General features: G+C 42.3%; 1 protein-coding gene across 3 annotated transcripts in view; it reads right to left on the reverse strand.

Moving 5' to 3' along the window:
* ZZEF1 (zinc finger ZZ-type and EF-hand domain containing 1) overlaps nt 1–27,664 on the reverse strand; it is a 424,884-nt gene that overhangs the window by 317,130 nt on the left and 80,090 nt on the right. For all 3 annotated transcript variants that reach the window (XM_077482353.1, XM_077482352.1, XM_077482354.1), the window contains 6 exons: nt 26,316–26,526; nt 16,416–16,532; nt 16,157–16,335; nt 10,443–10,541; nt 9,316–9,407; nt 4,627–4,772 (listed from right to left, as the gene is read on the reverse strand). In XM_077482353.1, the coding sequence (XP_077338479.1) occupies nt 4,627–4,772; nt 9,316–9,407; nt 10,443–10,541; nt 16,157–16,335; nt 16,416–16,532; nt 26,316–26,526 (844 nt within the window). The remainder of the gene's footprint in view (nt 1–4,626; nt 4,773–9,315; nt 9,408–10,442; nt 10,542–16,156; nt 16,336–16,415; nt 16,533–26,315; nt 26,527–27,664) is intronic.

Below are 27,664 nucleotides of genomic sequence, written 5' to 3' on the forward strand. Positions count from 1 at the left end.
AGGCCAACAGTCTGTCATCAAACAATCCCCTGACGAAAATCCGATTGTGTGTACGAGGCTTAAGGCTGGGTTCACACTTGTGCAAACTGGATGCGTTTCCCCGCTTCTAGTTTGTATGACAGAAGACTGTGACCGGCTGTCAATGGAGCCAGTTCACAAAGCCCCAGGATGGCCGCGGTCCACATTAGAAAAGGGTTCTGTGCATCTTTGGCTCTGTTTTAGGTGCAAATTCAGACTGGATTCGCACCTCAATCGGTTTAGAGGTATGCAACGAACCCTCCGCTGGGACCCACACAGCTGCATCAGTGTGAAGCCTGAGAGTCTGACTTGGCAACTCTCCCATGTAAGGTAAGAAAAACCTGCTCTGCGAAGATATGGAGAACAGAAGCAACCATGACAGACACCCCTTTATTCGATGATGTAACTGGATCATCCTGCCCAGAGAAACCTGAATTTGTCCACATTAAGAATTTCTTGTAAAGTACTGAAGTGAAATTGAGCAAATAGGACCACTCTGAAGGTGAATCCCAGCATTCCTGTAGGCAAACATTTCCCCCCTCCCTTTCCATCTGCCCTATTGTTAAAGAGGGATTCCACCTACAAAAAAAATATTAAAAGCCAGCAGCTATAAATACTACAGCTGCTGACTTTTAATAAATGGACACTCACCTGTCCCGGGGTCCAGCGATGCCGGCAGCCGAGGCCGATCGATCGGCTCTCGGCTGCTGCCGCCACCATTCTAGGTGAGGGAATCAGGAAGTGAAGCGAATAGGCTTCACTTCCCGGTTCCCTACTGCGCGTGCGCGAGTCGCGCAGCGCAATAGGAATTGTCCGCGCTGTCTCTGGGACCCGTGTGTGTGTCCCAGCAGACAGCGCGGCAGGACAGGAAGAGGCATAGACTCACACGGGAGTCTATGCCCGGAAGTGGGTGTAAATACCTGTCTTTGACAGGTATCTCCACCCCCCTCCCCCTGAAAGGTGCCAATTGCGACACCGGAGGGGGGGAGGGTTCCGATCAGCGGAAGTTCCACTTTAGGGTGGAACCCCGCTTTAAGGTAAGATTGACAAGTTTTACACAAGCCACCAATCTGTAATATTTCTATCAAGAGGCATACCAGCTAGGGTTGAAAACAACCACCGTATATACTCGTATAGGCCGACCCGAATTTAAGCCAAGGCATCTAATTTTACCACAAAAAACTTAGAAAATGTATTGACTCGAGTATAAGCATAGGGTGGGAAAATGCAGCAGCTACTGGGTAAACAATGCCCATCTGCAGCTGTATCTTTCATTACTAAAACAGCGGGTGTCTCCCGCTGTGTTATGCAGTCAGTTCAGCAGATGTCCATTGTAACAAAGCCCCGTCTCCTCCTCGTCCGTGATAGGCAGAACACTGATAGTTTCCCAGTGTTCCTATATCATGGAAGAGGAGGCGGCGGGGCTTTATTACAATAGAGAGCCGCCAAACAGACTGCATAACACAACGGAGACATCTGATGTTTTAGTGATCAAAGGTACACAGCTGCAGATGGGCCCCCTCACTCGCGTGTAAGCCGGGGGGGGGGGGGGGGGGGGGTGTTTCAGCCTAAAGAATGGGCTGAAAAACGTTGCTTTTACTCGAGTATATAAGGTAATCAACATAATCAATTATGAAAATAGGTGTCAACTATTTTCAAAATCAACTTTTTTTTTTATGATATCATAATCAAGTAGTTCATTAGACAATTAGTTGGCCTGCATGCAGAATGCATCCCTTGTTTACATATAAGAAAATACAGTGCAGCACGTATACAGCTCAGTACACCATTTATACATGTCAGTAAGATAGTTTAAGTATGACAAGTTTTGTTTACAAAAAAAATAATATGTTTACAAATCACTCTAAGAGCTCTGTGCAGGGAAGGTCAGCATCTTAACCCACAGAAGCTGGAGGCCAATAGACTGGAGGGAAAATGCATGTATATATATTTATTACACACACACACACACACACACACACACGGCATTCATGTCAAACTGGGACTTTTAATTTTACAGGTATCAAAAAGGGATGCTAGAGTGGCGGTACTACACGCAGTGTCAAGTATGTCCTATGACTGATAGGCGGTGCACGTCACAGGTCAGGCTAGAGAGCGTTAATTCACTCGGCACCCGATACGCATGCCCGACGGCTGCAATGTCCGTCAGGCACCCACGATTGCCGTCAACACAGCAGGACCATAAACACACAGATCCACGTCCTGTCAGAGGAAAGGAGACCGATGATGTGTTCCCAGTACAGAGGAACACTCCCCCCTACAGTTAGAATCACTCCCTAGGAATTTAACTCCTTCCTCACCCCCTAGTGTTAACCCCTTCCCTGCCAGTCACATTTACACAGTAATCAGTGTGTTTTTATAGCTCCGATGGCTGTATAAATGTGAATGGTCCCAAAATCCTGTCAAAAGTGCCCGGAGTGTCCGCCGCAATATCGCAGTCATGATAAATCGCAGATCCCCGCCATTACTAGTATAAAAATAATAAAAATGCCATAAACATATCCCCTATTTTTAACCAATCAATACACGCTTATTGGAATTTTGTTACCAAAAATATGTAGCAGAATACACATCGACCTAAACAGGATTTTTTTTTTTTAACCACTTGCCTACTGGGCACTTAAACCCCCTCCTGCCCAGACCAATTTTCAGCTTTCGTGCTCTCACAATTTGAATGACAATTACTCAGCCATGCAACACTGTACCCAAATTATTTTTTTGTCCTTTTTTTCCCCACAAATAGAGCTTTCTTTTGGTGGTATTTGATCACCTCTGGGGTTTTTATTTTTTGCGCTATAAATGAAAAAAAGCGAAAATTTTGAAAAAAAACGCATATTTCTTTGTTTCTGTGACAAAATTATGCAAATTATTTTTCTTCATAAATTTTGGCCACAATTTATACTGCTACATATCTTTGGTAAAAATAACCCAAATTAGTGGATATTATTTTGTCTTTGTGAAAGTTACAGAGTCTACAAGCTGTGGTGCGAATCGCACAAAATTGATCACATCTGATGTACTGGTGGTCTGTCTCATTTCTTGTGACCCGAACAAGCCAGGAAAGTACAAATACCCCCCAAATGACCCCTTTTTGGAAAGTAGACATTCCAAGGTATTTAGTAAGCGGCATGGTGAGTTGTTTGATGTTGTCATTTTTCCCACAATTCTTTTCAAATTAAGATTTTTTATTTTTTCCACAAAATTGTCAATGTAATAGGTTATTTCTCTCACATAGCATGAGTATACCACAAATGACGCCCCAAAATAAATTCTGCTACTCCTCCTGAGTATTATGATACCACACATGTGGGACTTTTTCACAGCCTGGCCACATAGAGAGACCCAACATGCAGGGAGGGCCATCACGTGTTCTAGGAGCATAAATTACACATCTAACTTGTTGACTACCTATTACACTTTTGAAGGCCCTGGAGCACCAGGACAATGACACGTGGCACTTATACGTGGCACCGATGATACGTGGCACTTATACGTGGCACAGATGACAGGTGGCACTTATACGTGGCACCGACAGGTGGCACTGGGCGAGGATGGCACTTTTTTTTACTTTTTTTAACTCACGGCCGTTGCAGCCGTTGATCTCTCCCTTCTCACACGCTGTCTGCGTGAGGAGGGAGAGCAGCGCTGAGAGATGATCTCATATGTTTACATATGAGATCATCTCTCATTGGACACGCCGATCGCGCTGTAAACGGGTGCTGTGATTGGCTGTGTCCGGGGGACACGGCCAGCACAGAAATTCCCCAATGCGCGCCCGCGCGCAGAGGGGAAGTAAACAGGAGGACGTCCAGGGACGGCCTCCCGGCAGTTAGCGTCCACTCTGTAGCCGTCTTAATGGCATATTTATTATAGCAAAAAGTTAAAAATATATTTTTTTCCAAAATAGTCGCTCTTTGTTTATAGCGCAAAAAATAACAGCAGAGGTGATCATATACCACCAAAAAAAAATTGCTTTATTTGTGGGGACAGTGTTGCATGGCTGTACAATTGTCAAAGTAACAGCACTGAAAGCAGAAAACTAGTCTGGGCAGGAAGGGGGTGAAAATGCCCTGTATTGAAGTGGTTAAGGTTTGACATGTTGCGCATATTTACCCGGTGCGACCTCCACTTTTAAATTTGACCAAATATTGGGTAATTTTGTGCCCCCTAAAACCAACTTTTTAATGTTTTTTTACCGCACCTTTGCGGTAATATTGTGAGACATAAAAAAAAATTCTCTAGGATGTCCATTTTCAGAAAATATATGATGTTTGGGGGTTTTATATAATCTTTAGTCCTAAAACTATTTAGGCTTAATGTACACGGGACGTTTTGAAACCTCTCCTGAACGATTTAACTTGACAGATCGTAACAGACGTTTAAATATGTCCATTTTGCCACGTTTACATGCCACTGGTTTTTTTTGTTTTTTAAATATTCAAAAATGCAATATTTTCCACCCGTAAGATTTATTGGTTAGCACCTAACTTTTTTTAGCTGGCTCCTAAAATCAAACCAAATTTGTCAAGCCCTTATACATGGTAATAAAATTTTGTTTAAAAAAAAAAGAAATGATCAAGTCCTTACCTCTCTTTCACAAACTGTTTAAATTCAGGTAATTTCCACGTGTCAAAATGTTCAAATCTTTTAAAATGCTGTTCAGCATGAAACTTTTCCGGGCAATTGTAAGCAAACACCAAACCACATCTGGCACCAATGGCACCTCTTCGGACCTTAAAAATAAAGTATAAATAAAATACAAAGTAAATGTTATGTTTAGACCATGCTTAAAAATGCTATATTAACTAGCACTTGAATTAACAGGTTTCTGAAAAATAAACTTAATTTATCAGCAGCAATGTTAAAGCCTATAGGAGACATTGTGCTGAATCATCCAGTACCAACTTTTGTATATCTAGAACCTTGACAGCGCAAACTTCCACTAATGGACCATTCATACTTGCTTGTTTTCAATGAGTAATACAGTTTTCTGCATAAAAAAGCATTACATGAAGGAATCCCATTCTGGTCCCATTCACACCCATGTGTGCTCATTATCCCTCATTGCATACTTCAATGCAAACAGAACAGTGTGGATTCAGCCTCACATTATACCACTTGCCACCACTACTGCAAGGTTCCACAAATGTGCCACTCCTTGCATTGCACACTCTGTAATGTAAAAAAAAAAAAAAAAAAAAAAAAAAAAAAAGAAGTGAAAGGAAGCAAAAAGAGTGCCACAGCTTTGTAAAAGGCAGGAGCAAGTGGTTGGAGCTTGAGACTTGGGTGCACAGATTTTGCTGCTGGCATTCACAGATGTATAGCCAACATACGTGTAAATCCATAAAATCAATTTTAGGTAAACTGCCAGATTAACATTTTCACATTTTTTATTATGTAGTAAAATGTTGCAAGTTGTAAAATGTTTTTCTTTGAGTAGGTTACAGTACTCCGGTACTTAGTCTTAGACCATGTGCTATACAGCTACCTTAAGGTGATTAGACACTGGCAAACAAAGCTGTAAAGGAAGCCCTAGCATATCCCATCCCACTCCCAGCAATAAGGAGAAGAGGTGAGAGACTCGTGTTCTGTAATGAACTTCAAAAAGAAGAAGATTTTACAAGTAAAAAAATCCTATTTTTTAAATTGTACATTGGACACAGGATCTTAATATTAAATAATGGGATGTCCAATTGCAATGCAACTGAGGAGAGGATAACATAGCAAACACCAACAGGCCCAAGTAACAAAATAGGCAGAGGGCTAGAAAGCTCAGAGCAACCTAAAGCACCTTATTCCTGAAACCAGTACCTGAAGAGGCATGAACATCCACCCGCTAGCTGAAACTTATTTTATTTTTTTCATAGTCAGCCTGCCATGGGGTTCACATCACTTTGAGCTGTGTGACTTTTGGTGCCTCCCTGATTATTTATGTAGGCCGCTGCCGAGGACTGGATATTCACCACACTAGGGCAAGCCTGGTTTTGTTGGGAAGGTAAATGAGACGATCAAGAGATTGAGTCTGCTTGGTATGGTGAGAGAAGACCATTGACTGGGATGCTTCCACAATCAGATCCAGATTACGTCTAGAGACTTAAAAGGGTTGTAAAGGTAAAAAAGTTTTCACCTTAATGCATTCTATGCATTAAGGTGAAAAAACATCTGACAGTGCCGGCGCCAACAGCTTACATTTTGACGAAGAACCAATGTGCTGTGGACAGGCCAAAAGGGGAGGGCAACAAACTGGTAATGATGCACGTTCACAGAAAAATACAAATAGTATTTGAATAGTAGTATAGTAACTGAAGAGAAACGATGACTGGCCTGGCAGATTCCATACAAAATTATTGAGACCCAAAAGGAACCTGTTGAGAATCTTCTGATCCAGAATGAGGCAAATGTTGGGACAGAACCAATGACTACCCACAAAAGGAGTTCATGGAGAGCAATGCAAAGATCAACCTACTTTTGTGGGGGGAGGACAGCAAGTTTGACAGCATGAAGCAAGGTTGAGGCAGAAAAAAACGTAACTGAAAAAAATGAGCTATGGGAGCAATCTAGTGACTGGTGTCTGAACTTCACGCAATGTGTCTCATGTAACCCTATAAACTGTAGAAAAAATGGTCTCAGTGGGTGAACCAGAGTGTCCTCCCCCTGTGGAGGCAGAGACCAAAACTCTAGCTTGTAACCCCTGAATCCGACATTCTGGACCCGGAAATCTGAAATTTCCTGAGCCCTGATGGCTGTGAAGGACAAGTGCTCTCCCCCTTTCCCTCAGACAAGTGGGGACACTCCCTCATTGAGAAGTGGGCTTGTTCCCAGACTTGGGTTTGGAGGTCCAGGTGTTATGAAACATGTGTGAGCTAGGCTTGGACCCAGAGGCCTGGAAGAAACAAAAGGAACTGGTCTTCTAAGAAAGTGAAGCCTTACCTGCAGAAACGTTTGCCTGCTTCTTGGATAAGAGGGTACTTTTACCTCCTGTGACTTCCTGGATGTAGGTACCCAAGCAATCCCCCAAAAAGACATCCTAATGAGGTGCTTTTTGCAAAGAAGTTTCAAATACCAACTCTTGAGCCAAAGGATACTTTGCATGTGCATCAAAAGCCGAGTCACTCTGGATATTGGTGGAGCATATCAGCTAACCCATCAACCAATTAGCAAATTAGCAAATTAGGCTAAGGGGTAGAATCTCCAGCTAATAAAATACAGACATTTGTCAGAAAGAAGCCAAGGTCCCTGCTGAGCCATGTCATTGGACCAGACAGACATTGGGCAGGTTACATATCAGGACCAGCCTAAAAGATCAATGCCTTGAAGAGGACTTCTAACTACCTATTCACAGGGTGCCTGAAAACAGGGCCATTCCCGAGAGGGACTGTTAAAGAGGTTGCAAACACTCACATATACCCAGTGAAGTGAATAGTCTCAGGTGGTACACAGAGATAGAACAAATCCTCCAACATAGGTTTTACTTGTTTAACCAATCTTCTCTTCCCTACAACCCTTCAACGTGGAAAGCCTTATGCATCTGTGAATAGTACAGAGAAGGAAGTAGAAAACTATAGTTAACAGCTCAGAGACACTGTGTGAGAGCTGATTGAAGGGAAAAGACGTCTCCCTTCCACATAGGTAGAGGAACCAAGGAACATGCAGAGCTGTATTCTGAATAGACAAGCTCTGAGCTTCTCTCTCTCCCCAACACAAAATGTTAAGCTCATGTTATCTCTTGTGTTGGAAAACTTCTCATGTTGATAACAGGAACAAGCACCAGAGAGAAACAGAACTTAAAGCTTTGGAGAGAGACAAGTAAACACTACAGATATATGGGCTTAAAGAGGAAATGCAGTCTGCTCACATAATTTGCAATAAAAACATTTTTGCCATTCTAAAGCTTCCTTCCAACCACAATCTCCCTCCACTGAGTTTGGCTGCATCCATTTTACCCGTGGGCAGCTGAAGCTGCTGCCTGTTCACTTCTTGGATTTACACAGAGGCACATCTCGCGAGCCAGACAGAGCGCGAGCCAGACAGAAAAAGTGGGTATAATATTGTGTTTGCAGAAAAATTCATTTTAGTGTATTTTTTCTTGAAAATATGCGTTTGATAAAACTGTGCAAATATCGTATACATATAAAACTGCAAAACCATCTCTGCTTTCAGGAAAAAAACTTTAGTGGTGGTGGGGTTACAGTAAATTCTAAATAAAAAAAGCTAATTTTAACATGTGTTCAAAAGATGAACAACTGTCCCAGTAGACAAGTGGTTAAGCTTGGGAGGGATAGGAGTTCATTGGCCAAAGCCTGCTAACCCATTACCCTAGCACGGACCTGCTCAAGAGCACAGGATACACAGAAAAATGTTGGTTTGCTTTTCTCAGACTATAAACACCACGTTCACTTTCCTAGGCACACTAGCAAAAAAAGCAGAGGCTTGAACACAGTAGGAGGGGTTATGAGAGGGCTTTCTATAGACTAAAATTCCGTGTTGCGTAATGATTATGAAAATGTTATCCTTGCTTTGAGAGCAACACATGTAAGTTTACTTTAGATGGGATCCTCAAATATATCTTGAAGAAGCAAAATATGGTACTGTATGAGAGAGTCCCATGGAACTGTGCAAAATACAGTAAACGACCACAAAAGAAAAAGACAACCATAAAGGACACCATTTAAGCAGGCAAGTAAATGTTTTGGCATGACAGACCACAAGTGAAATTGAAAGATTATCGTTTTAATGATTACGAAATGTTGGCTTAGGTGTTGACCATTGCATCCCCAAATACAGAATATGGAGGCACACTGTTATTATATCAGCACTTGAGCAGTAAAAGAATAAACTACAACTTTTTGTTGAGCTCTAGACATTGGCAACATGCAATTTAACTTTTTTTCCAATGTGCTATGTAAAAGGTATATGTGAACGCCTTTATACTTATCAGTGATTTGCCTGCTGAGGCCGTTTTGACAGTGGGAGGAGGAAGGGATTTAATAGCTTTTGTTTACACATACCTTTTTGATTTTTTTTTCGGTGAAAATTACTAAAACTTTAATAATCAGCTGATTGGGGGGGATTAAACGACTGGGGCAGGTGGAATCTGGAGCAGCTGTGCATGGTGACCAATCAGTTTCTAGCTTTAAATTTTCAAAGCTTAACTGAACAAGCTGAAGAAAGAAGACACATTGGCTACTATGCACAGCAAACTGTCTGCTCCAGTTTTATTAAGTTATTTTTATGCCTTTAGGTTTCTGTACAGTTAATGTCAAAAGGTACACTTACCCTAATCCTCATCTGTGTAACCTGGAAGGCTGACTCAGTGCCTGAAGAAAGGATTATGCTTGCTCTGGTTTTTCCAGTTTCTGTCAGAAAGCCTTTAAGCAATAGAATACATATTTGGACAGACAATCAGAATGCTGTTAACCATCTCCTTTGAATGCACAATATACTTTAGAAAATAGTGCGATCTATTTTTTTCATCTGTCTAGGCCAAAAGGTATTATGACATAGGACCCCAAACAGGAATACCATCAGTTTTTATGGTTCTTGGCTCACTTAAGGCTTCAAAACACCACCACAGTCAAATTTGGCTAAATCAATTTTTTTTTTTTTGGGAACCACAAAATTAGTGGATCATTTAAAGGTAAATTGTCCTCATTCAGGAAACATTTAATAAACACTACACCACTTCTCTGCTTTAACTAATGAAGAAAGAATAAAGCAAAAGATTAAGGCCCCTTTCACACTGGGGCGGTGCGGGCGTCAGCGGTAAAGCGCCGCTATTTTTAGCGGCGCTTTACCGTCATTTTAGCGGCGGTTTGCGGGCGCTAGCTGGGTGGTTTTAACCCCCGCTAGCGGCCGAAAAAGGGTTAAAACCGCCCGCAAATCGCCACTGCAGCGGCGCTTTGCCGGCGGTATTACCGCGCTGTCCCATTGATTTCAATGGGTAGGAGCGGTTTAGGAACGGTCAATACACCGCTCCTTCACCGATCCAAAGATGCGGCTAGCATGACTTTTTTCACTGTCCTGCTAGCGCACCGCTCCAGTGTGAAAGCCCTCTGGCTTTCACACTGGAGTGAAAGGGGCCGGTTTATTCAGGCGCTACACAGGCGCTATTTTTAGCGCTGTAAGGCCTGAAAACCGCCCCAGTGTGAAAGGGGCCTAATGGAAATATTAGCCAGTTTTGGATTAACAAAAAAAAGTTAGTGTCTTTAAAAGGGTCAAAATCTAACTAAAAGATACGATTCAAAATTCCAATTCTCAAATAACAATGGGCTTCTACCACCTATGTAAAAGCACTGGTTTACTAAAGTGGTCATTTTAAAACTGATCAGCAGACAGATCATTTCTTAGATTTAGGTTTAAGATTAGTTTTAGAGCAACATTCACATGTAAAACGCTGCACACACCATCTCCTGTCCAAGGTTCCACCAGTAAGTTTTCTGGTCCAGATTTATCCTCCTTGCCTTTCACATCACACGCTATTAGTGTAAACTGCAATGGTCTTCCTGGAATAAAAAGGGATGTGAATTATTAACAACGCATACATTTAGACAGTAAAATAAATTGTTCACATTTTCTGAAAACGCTAATAAACTGACTCAATTTAAGTTAAAAAAAATAGAGCTAATGTGTTTGTTTCCACCTCATTTTGACACCACTCAATAGTAAAAATATAGAACTTCTAATGAAAATTCACAAGAGAAAAAAAAAAAAAAAAAAGTATGGATACCGTGTCAAAAACTACATGAGAACAGAATGCAATGATTTGCAAAACTCAAAAAAACATTTTATTCACAATATAAAAAGTAGATGAAATGTTTAAAACAGAGAAAATTTACCATTTTATGAAAAAAAAATAAGGTAATTTTTAAATTGATGGCAGCAATAAGTCTTAAAAAGGTGGGGCAAGCCCATGTTTACCACGGTGTAGCAGCCCTTCTTGTTTTAATAACAGTTTGCAAACATTTAGGAATTGAGGAGACCAGTTGCTTGAGTTTTAGGAGAAGAATGTTGTCCCATCCTTGCCTGATCTAGGATTCTAACTCCTCAACAGTCCTGGGTCTTTGGTTTTTATTTTTTGTTTCAAGCATTTTCAATTGGTGAAAGGTCTGGAGAGCAGGCAGATCAGTTAAGCAATCGGACCCTTCTACTTCTAAACTACATACTGCATCTGTGACAAGCATGGTTTTGCGTTGTCCTGCAGAAATATGCAAGGCCTTCTCTGAAAAAGACATCTGGATAGAAGCATATGCTGCTCTAAAACCTGCATATATCTTTCAGCATTGATGGTGCCTTTCCAGATGTGCAAGCTGCCCATTTTGTATGCACTAATGCACCCCATACAATCAGAGATGGAGGCTTTTGAACTGAGCACTAAAAGCAATATGGAAGTTCCCTCTCCTCCTTAGCCTGGTGGACACTGTGTCCATGGTTGCCAAAAAAAAGAGCAAATCTTGATTCGTCTGACCACAGACCAGAACAGTTTTCCACTTTGCAGCAGACCATTTTAAAAAGGAGATTTGACCAAGAGAAGGTGGTGGCATTTCTGGATCATATTCAGATATGGATTTTTCTTGATAATCGAGTTTTGACTTGCATTTTGGGTGGCACAGCGAACTGTGTTCATGGACAGTGATTTTTTAAAGGTTTTCCTGAGCCCTGATGCAGTAGTGTCCATCACAGAATCATGACCGTTTTTAATGCTGTGCCATCTGAGGCCTCGAAGATCATAGACATTCAATATTTTGCGTTTCAGCTTTGTCCCTTAAGCACAGAGAATTCCCCAGATTCTCAGAATCTTTTGGTATTATGCACTGTGGACGATTATGTATAAACCCAACTCCAAAACAGTTGAGACGCTGTGTAAAATCTACATAAAAACAATGCAATAATTTGCAATCTCATAATCCAATATTGTATTCACAATAAAAGATAAAAAACAGTTAAGTTGGCCCAATTTTTTGCAGAATGTGAAAGATGAAGTTACGCCGAGTAAATAGATACCCAATATGTTGCACTTTAAAATTGTGCACGCTCGTGGAATAGCGCCAAACTGCAGTACTTAAAGCGGTTGTTTAGTCATATTTTTAACTTTGACCTACAGGTAAGCCTATAATAAGGCTTACCTGTACGTAAAAAGAATACAGATTTAGGAGATATTCCCCTCGCAATGAGCCGCTGACTTCGGCGGCACATACGGTCCGGGGATTATCGGCTGAAAGTCAGGTAGACGCCAGACCTTGCCGGGAAGAAAACTCCCGCGCACATGCGCGGGAGTGAGGACATCGTGGCTCTGGCCACTCACAGCGCCGGAGCCACAATACCCAGAAGACACGCCGAGGGAACATGTCAGCTCCCTCACCGTGGACAGAGTGAGATGCTGGCGCCTCGTTCTAAGGTAAGCATACTAGCTCATTATGCCTTTTCCCTTAGAGGTGTAAAAAAAAAAAAAAAGTCAGCATTTACTCCAGCTTTAAAAATGCCCATAGGCGACGCTTTAAAATGTTTTACTAGTTACATGTTTTGAGTTACAGAGGAGGTCTAGGGCTAGAATTATTTCTCTCGCTCTAACATTTGCGGCGACACCTCACGTGTGGTTTGAACAACAAATGTTTTATTCCTATTACAAGGAATGTAAACATCACTTGTAATAAAAATTTCATGATTACAAAGTGAAATAAGGGGTCAATAAGACCCCACATCTCAACTCTAGGCTGTGACAGCTAGGGGAAAAAAAAAAAAAAAACATTTCAGCTTGCCAGCCGAGACAGCATCGTTTGTTTGAATGCAGAAGCCAGGCACAATGTCTTAACATCGCGCCCGGCAATCAAACGATCATAGAGACACCGGCAACCATCTGGTCTGTCAGAAATCTGTGGTAAATATCCTGGGCCGTCGGATCCTGTCTCCGACTCACTGTTGGAGGTGGCGAGTCGGTAGAAGCACCAGAGGGTGGTGGGAGGAGGGGCCCTCTCGCCACCTACAAGAACAATTAAGTGGCGGAACAGCCGATATGATCATTCTTATGGTGTAGGGAATCGCCAGCTGAAAAAGTGGATATCTGAAGGATGCCTGTAGCTGCAGTCATCATTCAGATATACCACTACAAAGTCAAGAATGTCATGATGGCCGGTGGGTAGAAAGTGATTAAGAAAAAAAAAAAAAAAAAGGTCATTTTGAAATTGATGGCAGCAACGCATCTCAAAGAAGTTGGGACAAGGCAACAAAAAGCTGAGAAAAGTGGTACCAACAAGGTAGAGCTGGAAGAACATTTTGCAGCTAATTAGGTTAGTTGGCAACAGGTCAGTAACATGATTGGGCATAAAAAGAGCATCTTAGAAAGTTAGAGTGTCTCAGAAGTAAAGATGGGCAAAGTTTCACCAATCTGAAAAGCTACATCTAAAAAATGTGGAACACTTTCACAATAATGTTCCTCAATGTAAAATAGCAAAGACTTTGTCCCATCTTTACTTCGGAGAAACCCTGGGTACAAAAAGAACATCTTAGAAAACCAATCAGGTTACTGACCTGTTGCAATTTATCCTAATTAGATGCAAAATGTTCTTTCAGCTCTTCCTTAATAGTACCATCTACTTTTGCCAGCTTTTTGTTGCCCTGTCCCAACTATTTTTTAGACCTTTTGCTGCCATCGATTTAAAAATTACCTTCTCTTTCTTAAAAATGGTACATATTCTCAGTTTAAACATTTGATATATGTTTTCTACTTTCTATTGTGAATAAAATACGGGTTTATGAGATTTGCAAATTATTGCATTTGGTTTCTGTGTAGATTTTTACCACCTTTTCTTGGAATTGGTTTGTATTTATTCTCACTTAGCCTAAATGTCAGTGTCAATTAAGCAGTGTGCAGACACCGCCTGCTCTCAGACTCACTGGAATCCTTCAACGGCCTTTAATTTTCATGAAGCTTTTACTGCCTATTACACATGCATACATTATATATTACACTGCAGTATGTACAGTAATACTGTCAGAAGCTAGCTCGTATTGCATTGTATCAAGGAAAGCTCACAGCTAAATTTAAGTAGCTGTAAAACTTAACAAAAGACCACCATGGTGAAGCATTTTGTTAAATGCAGTAACTTAGCAAGGCTCCAATAAAAAAGGAAGGTCAGAGGAGCTCAAGGGACAGTAGTATGTAATGCAGAGTTCAAGAGTCAGAAGAAATTAACAGAGTGCAGGGGACAGAAGTATACAACGCAGAGTTCAAGGGGCCAAGTAGTAAGTAATGCACAAGGCAGGGAAAGGAATATGTAAAACAGAGTACAAGGGCAGGAATATATTAATCTGTGCTTTAAAGAGGAAGTAAACTCATCAGGGTTTACTTTTTTTTGATTCCCTGCAAAGGTAAAGCATAATGGACTACTATGCATCGCATAGTAGTCAATTATGTGTCACTTACCTGACACAGGAGCCAGCAAAGTCACTGCAGTCCCCTGTAGTCCGGAGCATCCATCTTCTCGGTGGGTCTCGCTGTTCCCGCCGCTGTCATTCGACGAAGCCGCGATAATGTCACTCCCGTGCATGAGCACGGGAGCCGCCACTCACGGCATATCGCCGTTGACAGCGGCACGCTCAGTGCGCCGCTGTCTATGGCGCATGCGCTGTAGACAGCAGTGCCTGTGTTTTGGCAAATATCTCCTAAACCGTGTAGGTTTAAGAGATATTTCTGGGACCTACAGCTAAGCCTTAATCTAGACTTACCTGTAGGTCAAAGTGGTTTGTAAGGGTTTACAAAATGGTTGGCCCCGCCATAAAAAATGATGAAGGGAATCTGATTACAAAAGGATGGCGAGATGACGGATGTATTGAATATATTTTTTTTTCCTCAGTCTTCACAATGAAAACAGGGTGCTTCAGTAACCAAAACTGCAAGTTTTAGCCTCATGACACGTTACAGGAAGCACCCTATGGCTAACAGAAGATAGAATTAGAAATAGACTTGAAAAACCTAACATTAATAAGTCAATGGGACCAGATGGCTTGCACCCGAGGGTCCTTAAGGAACTCAGTCAAGTAATTGACAGACCATTGTTCCTAATTTTTATGAACAGTCAAGTGACTGGAATGGTACCTGCTGATTGAAGAAAAGCCAATGTAGCACCAATATTTAAAAATGGACCAAGACTTATCCCTGGGAACTATAGACCAGATAGCTTAAAGTGAATAGTTTGTAAGCTCTTGGAGAGGATGAGAAGGGATTATATACAAGATTTTAGTAATAAAAAAAGGATCATTATCAGTAATCGGCATGGATTCATGAAGAATCGTTCTTGCTAAACCAATCTATTATGAGGAGGTGAACAGCCATCTAGATAAAGGAAGGCCTGTAGAAGTGGTTTATCTGGGTTTTGCAAAGGCCTTGTGCCTTTTTCCAAACTCACCAACTATGTAACACTGCTGACCTTTGATCTTTGTGTTAAAGGTCAGTCTTACGTAAAAGGCCAGTAGTGAGTAAGAGAACAGAGTTCAAAAGTGACAGTACAGGGGACAGCAATATGCAACACAGAGTGCAGGAATAAGAAACAGAGTTCAGAAGTCAATAGTATGGGGGTCAGGAATATATAACCAAAGAGCAGGGAACAGTAATAAGTAACACACTGCAGAGGTCATGAATAAATAATGCAGAGTTCACTAGCAACTAACTCAGGTCAGTACTAGGTAACACAGTCCTACTAAGGATGTCTTTCTCTCAGTGATTCCTCTGGCACAGGAAGAGCAGCCCTAATGGAGAAAGCATATGAAAAAGGCACCTCACACTCCACTACAAATGCCTGCACTAGTTGGCTTTGTGCCGATAGCCTGCAGGGATCCTGTGCCCAGTGAGTACATAGTGCACTTTAAGACTACTGAAGGTTTACCAAACCCCAAAGTTCATTACAGAAGTTTTTTGTAGTAAAGTCTTATGGCATATAAGTGAAGGTCACCAATAAATGTATAATTTATATAAAATTTTGCCTGACTAAAAGCGCAGGGGAGATGCATATGAAGCACACATGTGACAGCATGAACATGCAATGTACATGCTAATCAAAATAGGTATGAATAAATGCAGCTTTAAAAAATAAAAATAAAAAAAAAAGTTAAAAATTAACATTACCATATTTATAGAGAAGATTAATTCTAACAGATTCCATTGAATCTATAAGGGAGGCAGCTTTGTACTGTAAATCCAAATGTTCCATAATCGTACAAAGAGAGGTGATCACTTTAGCAATGCTCCCCCTGGCCAAAGCAAATGCCAAGAGATCTAAATCTACCGCTGGTGTGGGGCAGCAGCTGCAAAAGAAAAGCAAAATTGCCATAAGTTTGAAAATAAACTTTTGTTCTCAAAGTGATGTTAGTCAAAAGTCAGTTACCTTGCAGTCCTCATAAGAAAGCCATTCACCTCTTCCAAAATATTTGGCGATAAAAAATTTGGAAATTCGGCAGTTCCTTGTGTTAAAGAGAGAGGCATCATGTGTTGTAAAGCCTTCCTAAAAAATAAAATAACATTTTTGAAGAAGAAACACTCACAAACCACTTACATTTTTAAGTCACAAAACATCCAAAAAGACCAGCACTTTTAAGAAGTTAAAATGTTTTTTTTAAATCCCTCAGGGACCCAGAGAACATAGCACATGCCCAATAAAAATCTGTGCACAGGTTGTCAAGCTGCGTAGTCAGATAGCTTGCCCTCCAACCACACAAAAGCAAGGAGAAAGACTTCCGAATGACAGTTTACAAAGGAGGTGGTGGTTATACAAACAGAACATGCAGCACACACAGCCCATGCCTCCTCTCCACATCTGCAGTCTTTGGCATTTAACCTTATGCCTCTTCTGCTCCCTTTGTATTGTTAAAAAATACTTCACTCACACAGCTTGTGCTGTGAATGAGTTTCAGGAAAGCAGCGCTGTCCTACACAAAAACACAAGCCAACAGTAACACAAGATGGCAACTACTCTCCTTCAGTAGCTGACGGCTTATATCGCTCTCTCTGAGTTTTACAGAATAATGCTGCTCTTCAGCCAACGTCATTCACAACACAAGCCACCAGCTAGTTTGGTAGAAAAGACTACAGTAATAGCTGGTGTTGTGAATGATGGCAGCTGGAATAACTTTAGGCCATAAGCTTATTTTGGGGAAAACATTAAAAAGGAGAAGTCCAGCTTTAGCTCGTTTGGCTGGGCTTCTCCTATGGATCACAGGAGTGCAATTAGATTTGCACTCATGTGACCCTTTTTCAACAGAGAGTGGTCTGAAGTCCGCTCTCTCCTGACGTCACGGATATCAGTCCAGGTAATGCGTCATCACGACAATAAAGTCTGGATCTTCCAAGTTAAAAACATAAAAACAGACAAATGCAGCGCTAAAAAAAAAAAAAATAATACAATAAGATTGAACAACGAAGAGAACAATCCCAAGTGTCTTCAGTGAAGAAAAAAAGAATTGCATGCATGTGACTTTGTGGGTTAATCACACCTCCACCACTAGTCTAAATGGCCGCTCACCTCACTTAGTGGACCCTTTAATTACAGAGGGTCTACAGCGCCTTCCCTTTACATCCACGGGGTCACCAGTGGTGTCCAATGAAGCGCCCCAATATAAACCAGAAAGGTTTACCAGCTCTGGTTCAATGCCACACGTACCATGTAATAAAAAACTGATATATAGTGCTCTCCGTCTAAACGTATTTAATTTGTAAAAGAAATTAAAATACAACTCACATATATGGCACTGAAAACCTAGTACCTGGTTCAACAGCATATACAGCAAGGTTGCGGTGGCTGTGGGTAACGTCACCTCCATTCCTCCGTATGCATTACGTCCCAATAGGAATTCATCCGCTGATGAAGGGGAAGGCGCTGTAGACCCTCTGTAATTAAAGGGTCCACCAAGTGAGGTGGGCGGCCATTCAGACTAGGGGTGGAGGTGTGATTAACCCACGAAGTCACAAGCATGCGATTCTTTTTTTCTTCACTGAAGACACTTGGGATGGTTCTCTACGTTTGAACTAGAGACTAATTTATATTTATCTTATTGTATTATTTTTTAGCGCTGAATTTGTCTGTTTTTATCTCAGGGATTTGATTATTGACCCTTAAAGCGGTAGTAAACCCGCTAATTTTTTTATTTTATTTTTTTACCACCTGCAAAGCAAAAGGTATAATGAGCTAGTATGCACCGCATACTAGCTCATTATGAAATACTTACCTTAGAACGAGGCCCCGACATCTGGCCTGATCCACGCTGAGGGAGCCGACATGCTCCCTCGGCATTTCTTCCGGGTATCGCGGCTCCGGCGCTGTGAGTGGCCGGAGCCGCGATATCGTCACTCCCGCGCATGTGCGCGGGAGATTTCATCCCGGCTGGTCGGCCACTGCTGGACTTTCAGCCGAGAACCCCCTTGTGCGCATGCGCCGCTGCAGTCAGCGGTGCATACCAAGGGGAATATCTCCTAAACCGTACAGAGTATACAACCACTTTAATGTTCAGCTTAGAGGTCGATCGATATGGGTTTTTCTCTGGCCGATGCCGATATTTAGAAATTATGGCAGCCGATGGCCGATATATGATGCCGATTTTTTTGGGCTGATATGTTAGGCCGATTTTTTTATTTTATTTTTTTTCCCCCCTTCATCTCATAAAATCTGACACCTTTCCTACTGGGCATTTTTCAGACGCTTTTGGGCTAAAAATAGCGCCTGTAAAGTGCCTGCAAATCAGCTCCTCTGCAGTCTGTGTGAAAGCCCGAGTGCTTTCACACTAAGGCGATGCGCTGGCAGGATGTTAAAAAAAAAATAAAGTCCTGCAAGCAGCACCTTTGGGGTGGTGTATGCCACTCCTCCACCACTCCTGCCCATTGATATGAGCGGTGCTTCGCGGGCGCATTTACCCTCTTCCTCAGCCGTTAGCTGGGTTATATGCGCCCCACTAGCAGCCGAATAGCACCACTAAAATGACGGTAAAGCGCAGCTAAAACTAGCAGCGTTTTACCATCAACACCTGGCTGCTCCAGTGTGAAAGCAGCCTTAATAAGTGATACAGAAAATTTCTTACATTTAAACATCTATTAAACAAAACAAACCCCCAGTTTACTTGTATGTATAATTTAGATAAAAAATAAAATAAACTATTAAATAAAAGCATGTAGTCAAAACTTTTGGATGAAAAAAAAAAATTTGCTAACTTTAGTGTGTTTTTTTTTTTTTTTTAATTGCGTTTGAAAGACCTCTGCGCAAATGCCGTGTGACATAAAATATTGCAACAACTGCTATTTTATTCCCTAGGATCTCTGCTAATATATATAATTTTTGGGGGTTCCAAGTGATTTTCTGGCAGAAAATACAGGATTTTTACTTGTAAGCAACAAGTGTCAGAAAAGATTTAGTCTTTAAATGGTTAAACTGAGAACTCCTACACACTTGAGTTGAGTTCATTCAGAAGTGTAAACATTGTATCTCTTAAGGGCCGGTTCACACAGCAAGCGAGGCGAGGCGTCTCCGACTTGCCTCGCCACGACCTGCGGCGACCTCAGAGGCGACTTGCAGATGACTTCTGTATAGAAGTCAATGCAAGTCGCCCCGAGGTCGCCCAAAAGTAGTACAGGAACCTTTTTTCTGAGTCGGAGCGACTCGAGTCGCTCCTCTCAGAACGGTTCCATTGTACAGAACGGGGGCGACTTGCGGGAGCGAGGCGAGGCGAGGCGAGTCGTGACGCCTCGCATCGCCCGCTGTGTGAACCGGCCCTTACTCTTTTCTTGGCAGACTGCCCAGAGAGGAGACAATTTGCTTCACTGAAGACTCAGGCAACTTGCATTGACTTCTATTACAGAAGTCATTTGCAAGTCACCCTGTACATCTAATCTGCCTTTTTATCAGCACAATCGTGCATTCCATTAATTAAAAAACTGCAAAGATCGTCCGATATATATCGGTCAACCTTTCTGTTAGAATTTTATATCATTGCGCTGATTTGTTTTTGTTTATGTTTTTGGATCTGCCAAGTGCCTGGACTGACACCCGTCTCAGCGAGCCACTGAGAAACTGGGACGGCTGGGTCCCTGCCCTACCACAACTCAGCGCTCTAGTAAGCGTGGAGGAGCAGAACGGAGAGCTGCTAATTGACAGTCAGCAGCTCTCTGCTCGGGGAGCAGTGAGGACCGAGCCAGCGGTGATGTTCCATCACTCAGTTCTCAGTGTAGCTGCTCTGTGGACCGATGCTGCATCAACCTGAGCATGGAGGAAAAAAAAACCCAAACCCATACTTCTCTTTTCACAATCTGACAAAGTTAATAACCTGGATGTTTGCAGATTCTTCTTCTTTAATATATCACGTTAACAGAGGATCAGATACTTTTCTTCTGCATGTGGCACTTACAGGTTTTTGTCCTACCCCCAGCCTGTGACTGGATAGTGAAAGGAGAAGCAGCAGCCCTATCCTTATTAGAACATATATGTTGCAACACAATTGACTGGTTCATTGTGCTGCTTCTCCCCCTCCCAGTCCGAGCTCACTTTGGTGCATCAACATGCGTTTTGGCTTGCTGCAAAACACATGCACTGCCTTAGTGCATGGTGTGCCATTCAAATTAAGGGCACTGCAAATTTACAGCACTGAATCAACCATCTACTATTCAACTTGTGTTGTGAAACAAGTGGTTGACAAATCATGATACACGCCAACTTAAAAGCTAGTCAAAAGTATTTCAGTCATAATACAATATCCTCATAGGGAACTCTCAAGACGTTGGCCCATGCATATCAACAATGAGAATGGACCAGGAAAAAGCTACATGGGTAGGTCCCCCAACCACCACCCCCACCTTCCCAAGGGGGAAGCAACAGAATCGTCTGGAATTCAGCTAGACCCACAAACTGCCTCCCCTCTTCAGAGATGAAGTCCATCTCTGATCAATTCAAAAGTTTCTAGTCCAGGGATAGCGAGACATTGCCCCCAGATTAATGTATTAATGTATATATTCTTCTCCAAGCATCACATATTCACTTAATCCATTGCATATTACAATGGATTGGAGATTACTGAATCCGACAGACTTCGGTCCCTTAGCACATGGCTTTCAAACAGCCATGCCATTAAAACCAGCGACAGTAAACCAGGATGAAGTATTGGACCTTGGGACAGAAGGTCTTCCCACATCGGCAGCCTCCAAGGAACATCCACCACCATTCTGACTATGTCGGCGTACCAATGAGGTCGAGGCCAATCTGGTGCAATCAGAATCACCGGAATCCCCTCGGCCTCCACTCTGCCTAGCAGCCGGGGTAGGAGCCTGAGCATGAGGAAGGCATAAATCGGCTGATAATGCCCCCATGGAGCCACCAACACGTCTGACACGTCCGCCCAGGGATCTCTTGACCTGGCCACAAACTTCTGTACCTTCCGATTGAGTCGAGAGGCCAAGAGATCCACATCTGGCGTGCCCCATACATCCCGATGCAGCAACCATTCCCCCTGGTCCAGCAGCTGATGACTTAGGTGGTCTGCCTGCCAGTTTTCTACGCCCTGAATGTATACAGTCCACAGAGCCGGCACATGCAGCTGTACCCACTGCAGGATGTGAGCGACCTCCAGTGCTGCAGCAGAGCTCCTTGCCCCTCCTTGATGGCTGACATATGCCACCGTCGTCAATCAGCTGCCAATCAGTGCCCCAATAATAAAGTCTACCAGTGCCCACCACAGTGCCGATCAGTGCCCACCACAGTGTCCATCACAGTGCCAATCAGTGCCCAGCATTAATACCCGTCAGTACCTGCCCAACCAGTGCTGCCCGTCAGTGCCGCCTGTTAGTGCCACCTATCTTTGCCCATCAGTGCTGCATATTACTGCTGCCTATCATTGCCCATCAATTCTACATATCGGTGCCACCGTATCAGTGCCCATCAGGGAAGGAGAAAACCAAAAATATTATAACAAACAAAAAATATTTTTTTTTTTCAAAAATGTCGGTCTTTTTTAGTTTGTTTAACAAAATAAAAACCGTAGAGGTGATCAAATACCACCAAAAGAAAGGTCTATTTGTGGGAAGAAAATTATAAAAAATGTAGTTTGAGTAACATGTTGTATGACCGCGCAATTGTCATTCAAATTGCGACAGCACCGAAAGCTTAAAATGTCCTGGGCAGGAAGGGGCGAAAGTGTCTGGTATTGAAGTGGTTAAGGAGCTCAAGCTGTGCTCAAATGCCCCTATTAAGCACTGACCCCTCTTTTGAAAGAATACATAGCTCAGAGTTCAAATAGATTTGTCATTTGAGACAGCACAATTGGCTACAGTTTCTTGCCCCTCTGCATTTATTGCGTCTGAAACAGGCGATGTTCATGTGCGACAACACATTCTTTAGGTTCTTCAATCCGCTCATTCGTGCTCTTCTAATCTAATAGAAGCAGTGCATCTGGAGTGTATCTGTGCCCCATGCCATACCTGTATTATTAATTAGGCATCGAGTGCTGTACAGGCATTCACCTCCGCACTTTGCGCAACGCATATAGTCAGCCACAGGGTACTATATAGGTCTAGGTTTATGCTTCATGCCTATAAAAACACAAACCCTCAAGACCACTTCAGGGCAACGAACAACCAATACGAACCTGTAATCCAAGACTGTCTTAATTTAGCAATTACAGAAATTACCTTCTGCTTTATTTGTAGATGCCCTAAAGTAAGGGTGGGCAAACAATTCTCCTATTGGCCACATGAGAACCTGGGACTGTTGTGGAGGGCTGCACTTAATTCTGCTTAATATTAAATTTTGGACTTGGGAAGGTATGCAAGTACAGTAAAATCTTGGATTGCGAGCATAATTTGTTCCAGAAACGTGCTTGTAATCCAAAGCACTTGTATATCAAAAGCAAATTGCCCCATAAGAAATAACTCAAATGATTTGTTCTACAACCATTTATTCATAAATCCTTAAAGTCCATATAGTCCATATAACCATAATATGTCCATCCACAAATGGAAGCCTCCACAAGGAGATTAGATGCAAAATCCAGCAGGAGCTACAAAGTATAAAAGAGAATAGAGGCGTCTCTAAGTATAGCAATATGGTTACATTTAATGAAGGTACAACATTTAGACGCCCTTTGACACCGAAGGCGTTTTGCAGGCACTATAGCGTTAAAAATAGGGCCTGCAATCTGCCCTCAAACAGCTGCTCTGTTGTCTCCAGTGTGAAAGCCCGAGGACTTTCACACTGGAGCGGTGCGCTGGCAGGACATCAGGAAAAGTCCTGCCAACAGCTTCTTTGGAGCGGTGTTTACACTGCTCCTCCACCGCTGCTCACCATTGAAATCAATGGGGCAGCACAGCTATACTGCTGGCAAAACGCTGCTATTGCGGTGCATTGCGGGCGGTTTTAACCCTTTGTCGACTGCTAGTGCGGGTTAAAAGTGCCCCACTAGCGGCCGAAATGCGCCACAAATCCAACGGGAAAACGCCACTAAAAATAGCGCAGTTTTACCGCCAACGCTATGGGTGGCTCGGTGTGAAAGGGCTCTTAGCAACTCACATGGTTGAGGATTAAAGAGGCATATCCAAATATGCAGGCATTCAGGGTAAAGCTGTCCACAAAGACCATCCTCCGCAATGCCAGCTCTCACTGCTGTTAGTCTGCAATGGTGAACGGGAAGACTACCCCTGCAGTAGAGCGTTCTGAAAGCGAGGCTTGTACCGCTTGTGGAGCGCAGTATGGAAGGGACGACGTTGATGGCTCTACTGCAGGGTAGTCTTCCCAGGCCGATTGCAAACTGACAGCAGTGAGAGCCGGTGCTGCGAAGAATGGTCTATGTGGACAGCTTTACCCCGGATGCCTGCATACTTCGATGTGCCTCTTTTAATCAACAACCATGCGAGTTGCCAAATGTACCTTTATTAAATGTAATAATATTGATACACTTAGAGGCGCCTTTCTTGTCTTGTATTTAGAAATTTTGCTTGTACTGCAAAACACTCTCAAAGTTACTCTCAAACCAAGGTTTTACTGTATGTAAAAACTTAGAAAACAAAACACCAGGTGCTAGGAATAATAGGTACAAGTGAAGTGAAATCAAATGCCCTCTGAAAACCTCTGACTGGAAGGAGAGAGCCTAAAATTGATACAGTGGGGATTTCTGCAGATCCTGACCGGAGTGAACAGCTGCACAGCTTCTGTGGTTTGCAACATGTAAGCACCAACACAGGAAAAACTTGGCTAGGTAGTAGTCCCAGACCCGAGCCGACCCAATACAATCAATCAACTCAAGCTCTCTTCTTCCAGTTCTTGCAGCTCTCCACATGGACATCTGTCAGCTGTACTCTTTGAACCTGTCAGCTTCCTTAGTGAGGAAGCCAACAAGCTCAGAGAGGCTTGCTAAAAGGCAGATATCCTGGGCTTGATAGGGACAGCCAAAGGGCTGCATGTGGCCCTAAAGCCACAATTTACCCAGGTCTGCCCTAGAGCAAGTAATGTCACAAATTTCCAGAATGACCTTAATCTCCATTTACAGTGCAGCATTTTATGGCTTAAAGCCTGGACACCGGGTGACTCCTTTTTGGTAGGCACTTTACAAATGTATAAAAAAATATTAATGGAGGAAAGGTTCTACTTTTACGGTGTAAAACCCCAATCTCCATCCCTACCTCTTCAAAGCAGAGAACCTAATCATTCTACCCAAGCTTCAACTACAAAGCCTAAATGCAGCCATGACTTTCAGCACAACACTTGGGCCACAAAGCTTACCAAGTCTTCCACAAAGCCCTCTTCCCAATAAAGGGGCACCCTCACTCCTAAAAGGGGGGGGGTGCTTCTGTTACAGTTTGCCCCTCTCTGAGGTCACAGATATCCTAGCCCCATGGGTTCAGTTGGTTGTTTCAAAGAGGTACACCGAGTTTAAACTCTACCCTCCTCACCGGTGCAAGAACTCCCAATCAGGGTGCAGTTAGACAATATTAAGGCCATGGCCTACATCAATAGTCAAGGGGGCACCAGATATCATGCAGCTGTGAAAGTAGTAACAGATAATCTTATGGTGGGATACTCACTGTCCAGCAATCAGGAAAGCACATTAACTCAGCCCCCAATGCCTGGATCAAGGCAGCTTGATCTTCAACTTGAGCCTAGAAGTGGACATCCTGGCCTCCAGATTTAGCAACAAAATACCTCTGTTTTTGGTCAGAACCAAGGATTCCTAAAGCTAGCATCAGATGCCTTGATAATCCCATGGTCTAAATTCAGGCTAATCTGTGACTTCCCCTTCAGCGTGAATGCTACCTCAACTGCTCCACAAGATAGAGCAAGGAAAGAAGCCCGATTCTCAATGCTCCAAAACAGGCCTAGAAAAACGTGGTACAGATACACACTGAAGACTGCTAGAAGATAAGCCCAGAACTCCAAACATGGCAGGTTTGCAGTCTCAGGATGCCCTGTCCCATTCTGCTTTTTTTTTAAAGTCCCTGGGTTTAATGGCATGGCTGAAAAACAAATCTAAAAAGAGACAGAGGATCACCAGAGTCAATCATTCCTATCTTGCTAAAGTCAACAAATGCCACTTCCAGAAAGATCTAGCATACCTGAAAAACCTTCTTGACCTGGAGCGAATACAGCAAATCAATCACAGAGATTACATTGTGTCTCGCATTTTGGGCCTTTCTACAATCGGGTCTTGACCAGAACTTTGCCTCAAGCACTCTGACAGGACAGGTTTCAGCCTTGTACATTTTCTTTTAAATGCCTCTAAATTTCCGTCTCCCTTGTCAAAACCTCTATTAGGTGTATCTCACATTAAGCACTTGAGCATAGAGCTGTTTTCCTAGTTGTTGCACACCCATCTAATTCATTGCTTGGGGACCTCCATGGTCTATGAATACTCAGCCTGTGTCCTGTACTGAAAGATTAGGACAACAATTTAGATTTACCTCTAAATTCCATATTTACAGAAATACAGTTCAGAACACCCTCCCTTCTATTCGTTGGTTACTCCACATTGTTACAAAACGAAGGACTCATGGAGTAGTGAAGGGTTATAGGGAAGGTGCTCACTAGGGTGTATTCTGAAAAGCTTGCCAGTGTCCAATCACCTGAAGGTATGAGTTTATAATCCAGAGTCTACGAATACTCAGCCTGGGTCCTGTACGCCATTTGGAATTTACAGTGAAGTCAAAATTTGTCTTTGTGGCTAGTGTAATTGCCTGTACTTTGCTTTTTAAATAAAAGACAATAATAAAAAATAAAAGAATCTAAACAATTAGTACAACAACTTATGCAAGCATTGCTACATACTGTGTGTGCTGCTGGACAGCCTGTGCAAGTGCTGGATTGCTTTCCATGGAAGTAGTGACAAGCGATGTCAGCAGAGAAAGATACCATATAGCTGAAGCATCAGATATGGATACTACAGACTTTTTTATCTTCTGGTAGCCAACAGCACGGAGGCCATGTATTCTTGTATCACAGCCATCACTCAAACAGCGCTTGATGTTGATCTGGACATCTTTAGAGAATCAAAAAAAAAAAAGTTATACTTTGTTATTCAGTCACATATCTCCTTTATTACACTACAAGTTTTAAAACTCAAGTGCAAAAGTAAACAACTTAAAATTACTTACAAAGAGTACACTAAAATTCAAGATATTATAACATAACACATTAAATGTCAATGGGGTTAATTAAGAAACTTAATGAAACCTGTACCTCAGTAGTTCTGAACTATTAGGCAATGGCCAACGATACTAGGATTTTTTTTGTCATATTTAACTGTAAAATCCCTTTGAGTACATCATGGGACACAGAGTTAGGCTAATATTCATTACTTGCTGGGTTATACTTAATTTCCAGGTGAATAGACACTGGTAGACCAAAGGTCTTTAGACAGGAAGTTATCCCCTATATAACCCCTCCCATACAGACCCTGATTGTGAGGGGGGTGGGAGGTGTTCTCTAAGTGGGTGCTAGGATAAAGTAACTGATCTAATTGGGGGGGGGGGGGGGGGGTCATTGTTGTCCTGACACTGTTACAGCCCACTTTAGAGTTTTCTCTATTTCTGCTCCTCTTGTACATTCTGCTTAATACAAAATAAATAATTCAGAGGAGCAGAAATAGAGCAAACTAATTGTGGGATGTGACAACTGTATTGGCTCTGTTAGGCTTGATTCACACCTATGCATTTTTAGTGCTTTTTGCATTTTGCAGATTTGCACAACGGCCCATTCAACATGGTTTCTTATGGAACACGTTCTGTAGAGCAAATCTTCAAAATGCAAAAAGCACTAAAAATGCGTAGGTGTGAATCAAGCCTAGATCCCACAATTAGAGTTTGCTCTATTTCTTTACAATTGTATGTGGTCAGTGAGTGAGTTTGTGTGTGGGGAGATTTTTCCACTGGAGTACAAGAGATGTAGGAAGCAAGAGAATGTCCACCTGACACACTAATTAAAAGAAATGAATTATTTTGGGTGAACTAATCATTTAACCGAAAGATATATAAAAGACAGTGGATACCCAAAACAAATAAATGTAGCTAAAAGAGCCGACTAATTAAAGCAGTGTTTTCCTCTAGAAAAGATAGAACGTATGTTATGCAATGGAATTCTAATATTGTTTCATGCCAAGTACTCTTAGGAAAGGAGAT

The sequence above is a fragment of the Lithobates pipiens genome, unplaced genomic scaffold, assembly GCF_037356315.1.
Source record: "Lithobates pipiens isolate NorthernLeopardFrog02 unplaced genomic scaffold, aLitPip1_a1.2 Scaffold_16, whole genome shotgun sequence".
Taxonomy (NCBI): domain Eukaryota; kingdom Metazoa; phylum Chordata; class Amphibia; order Anura; family Ranidae; genus Lithobates; species Lithobates pipiens.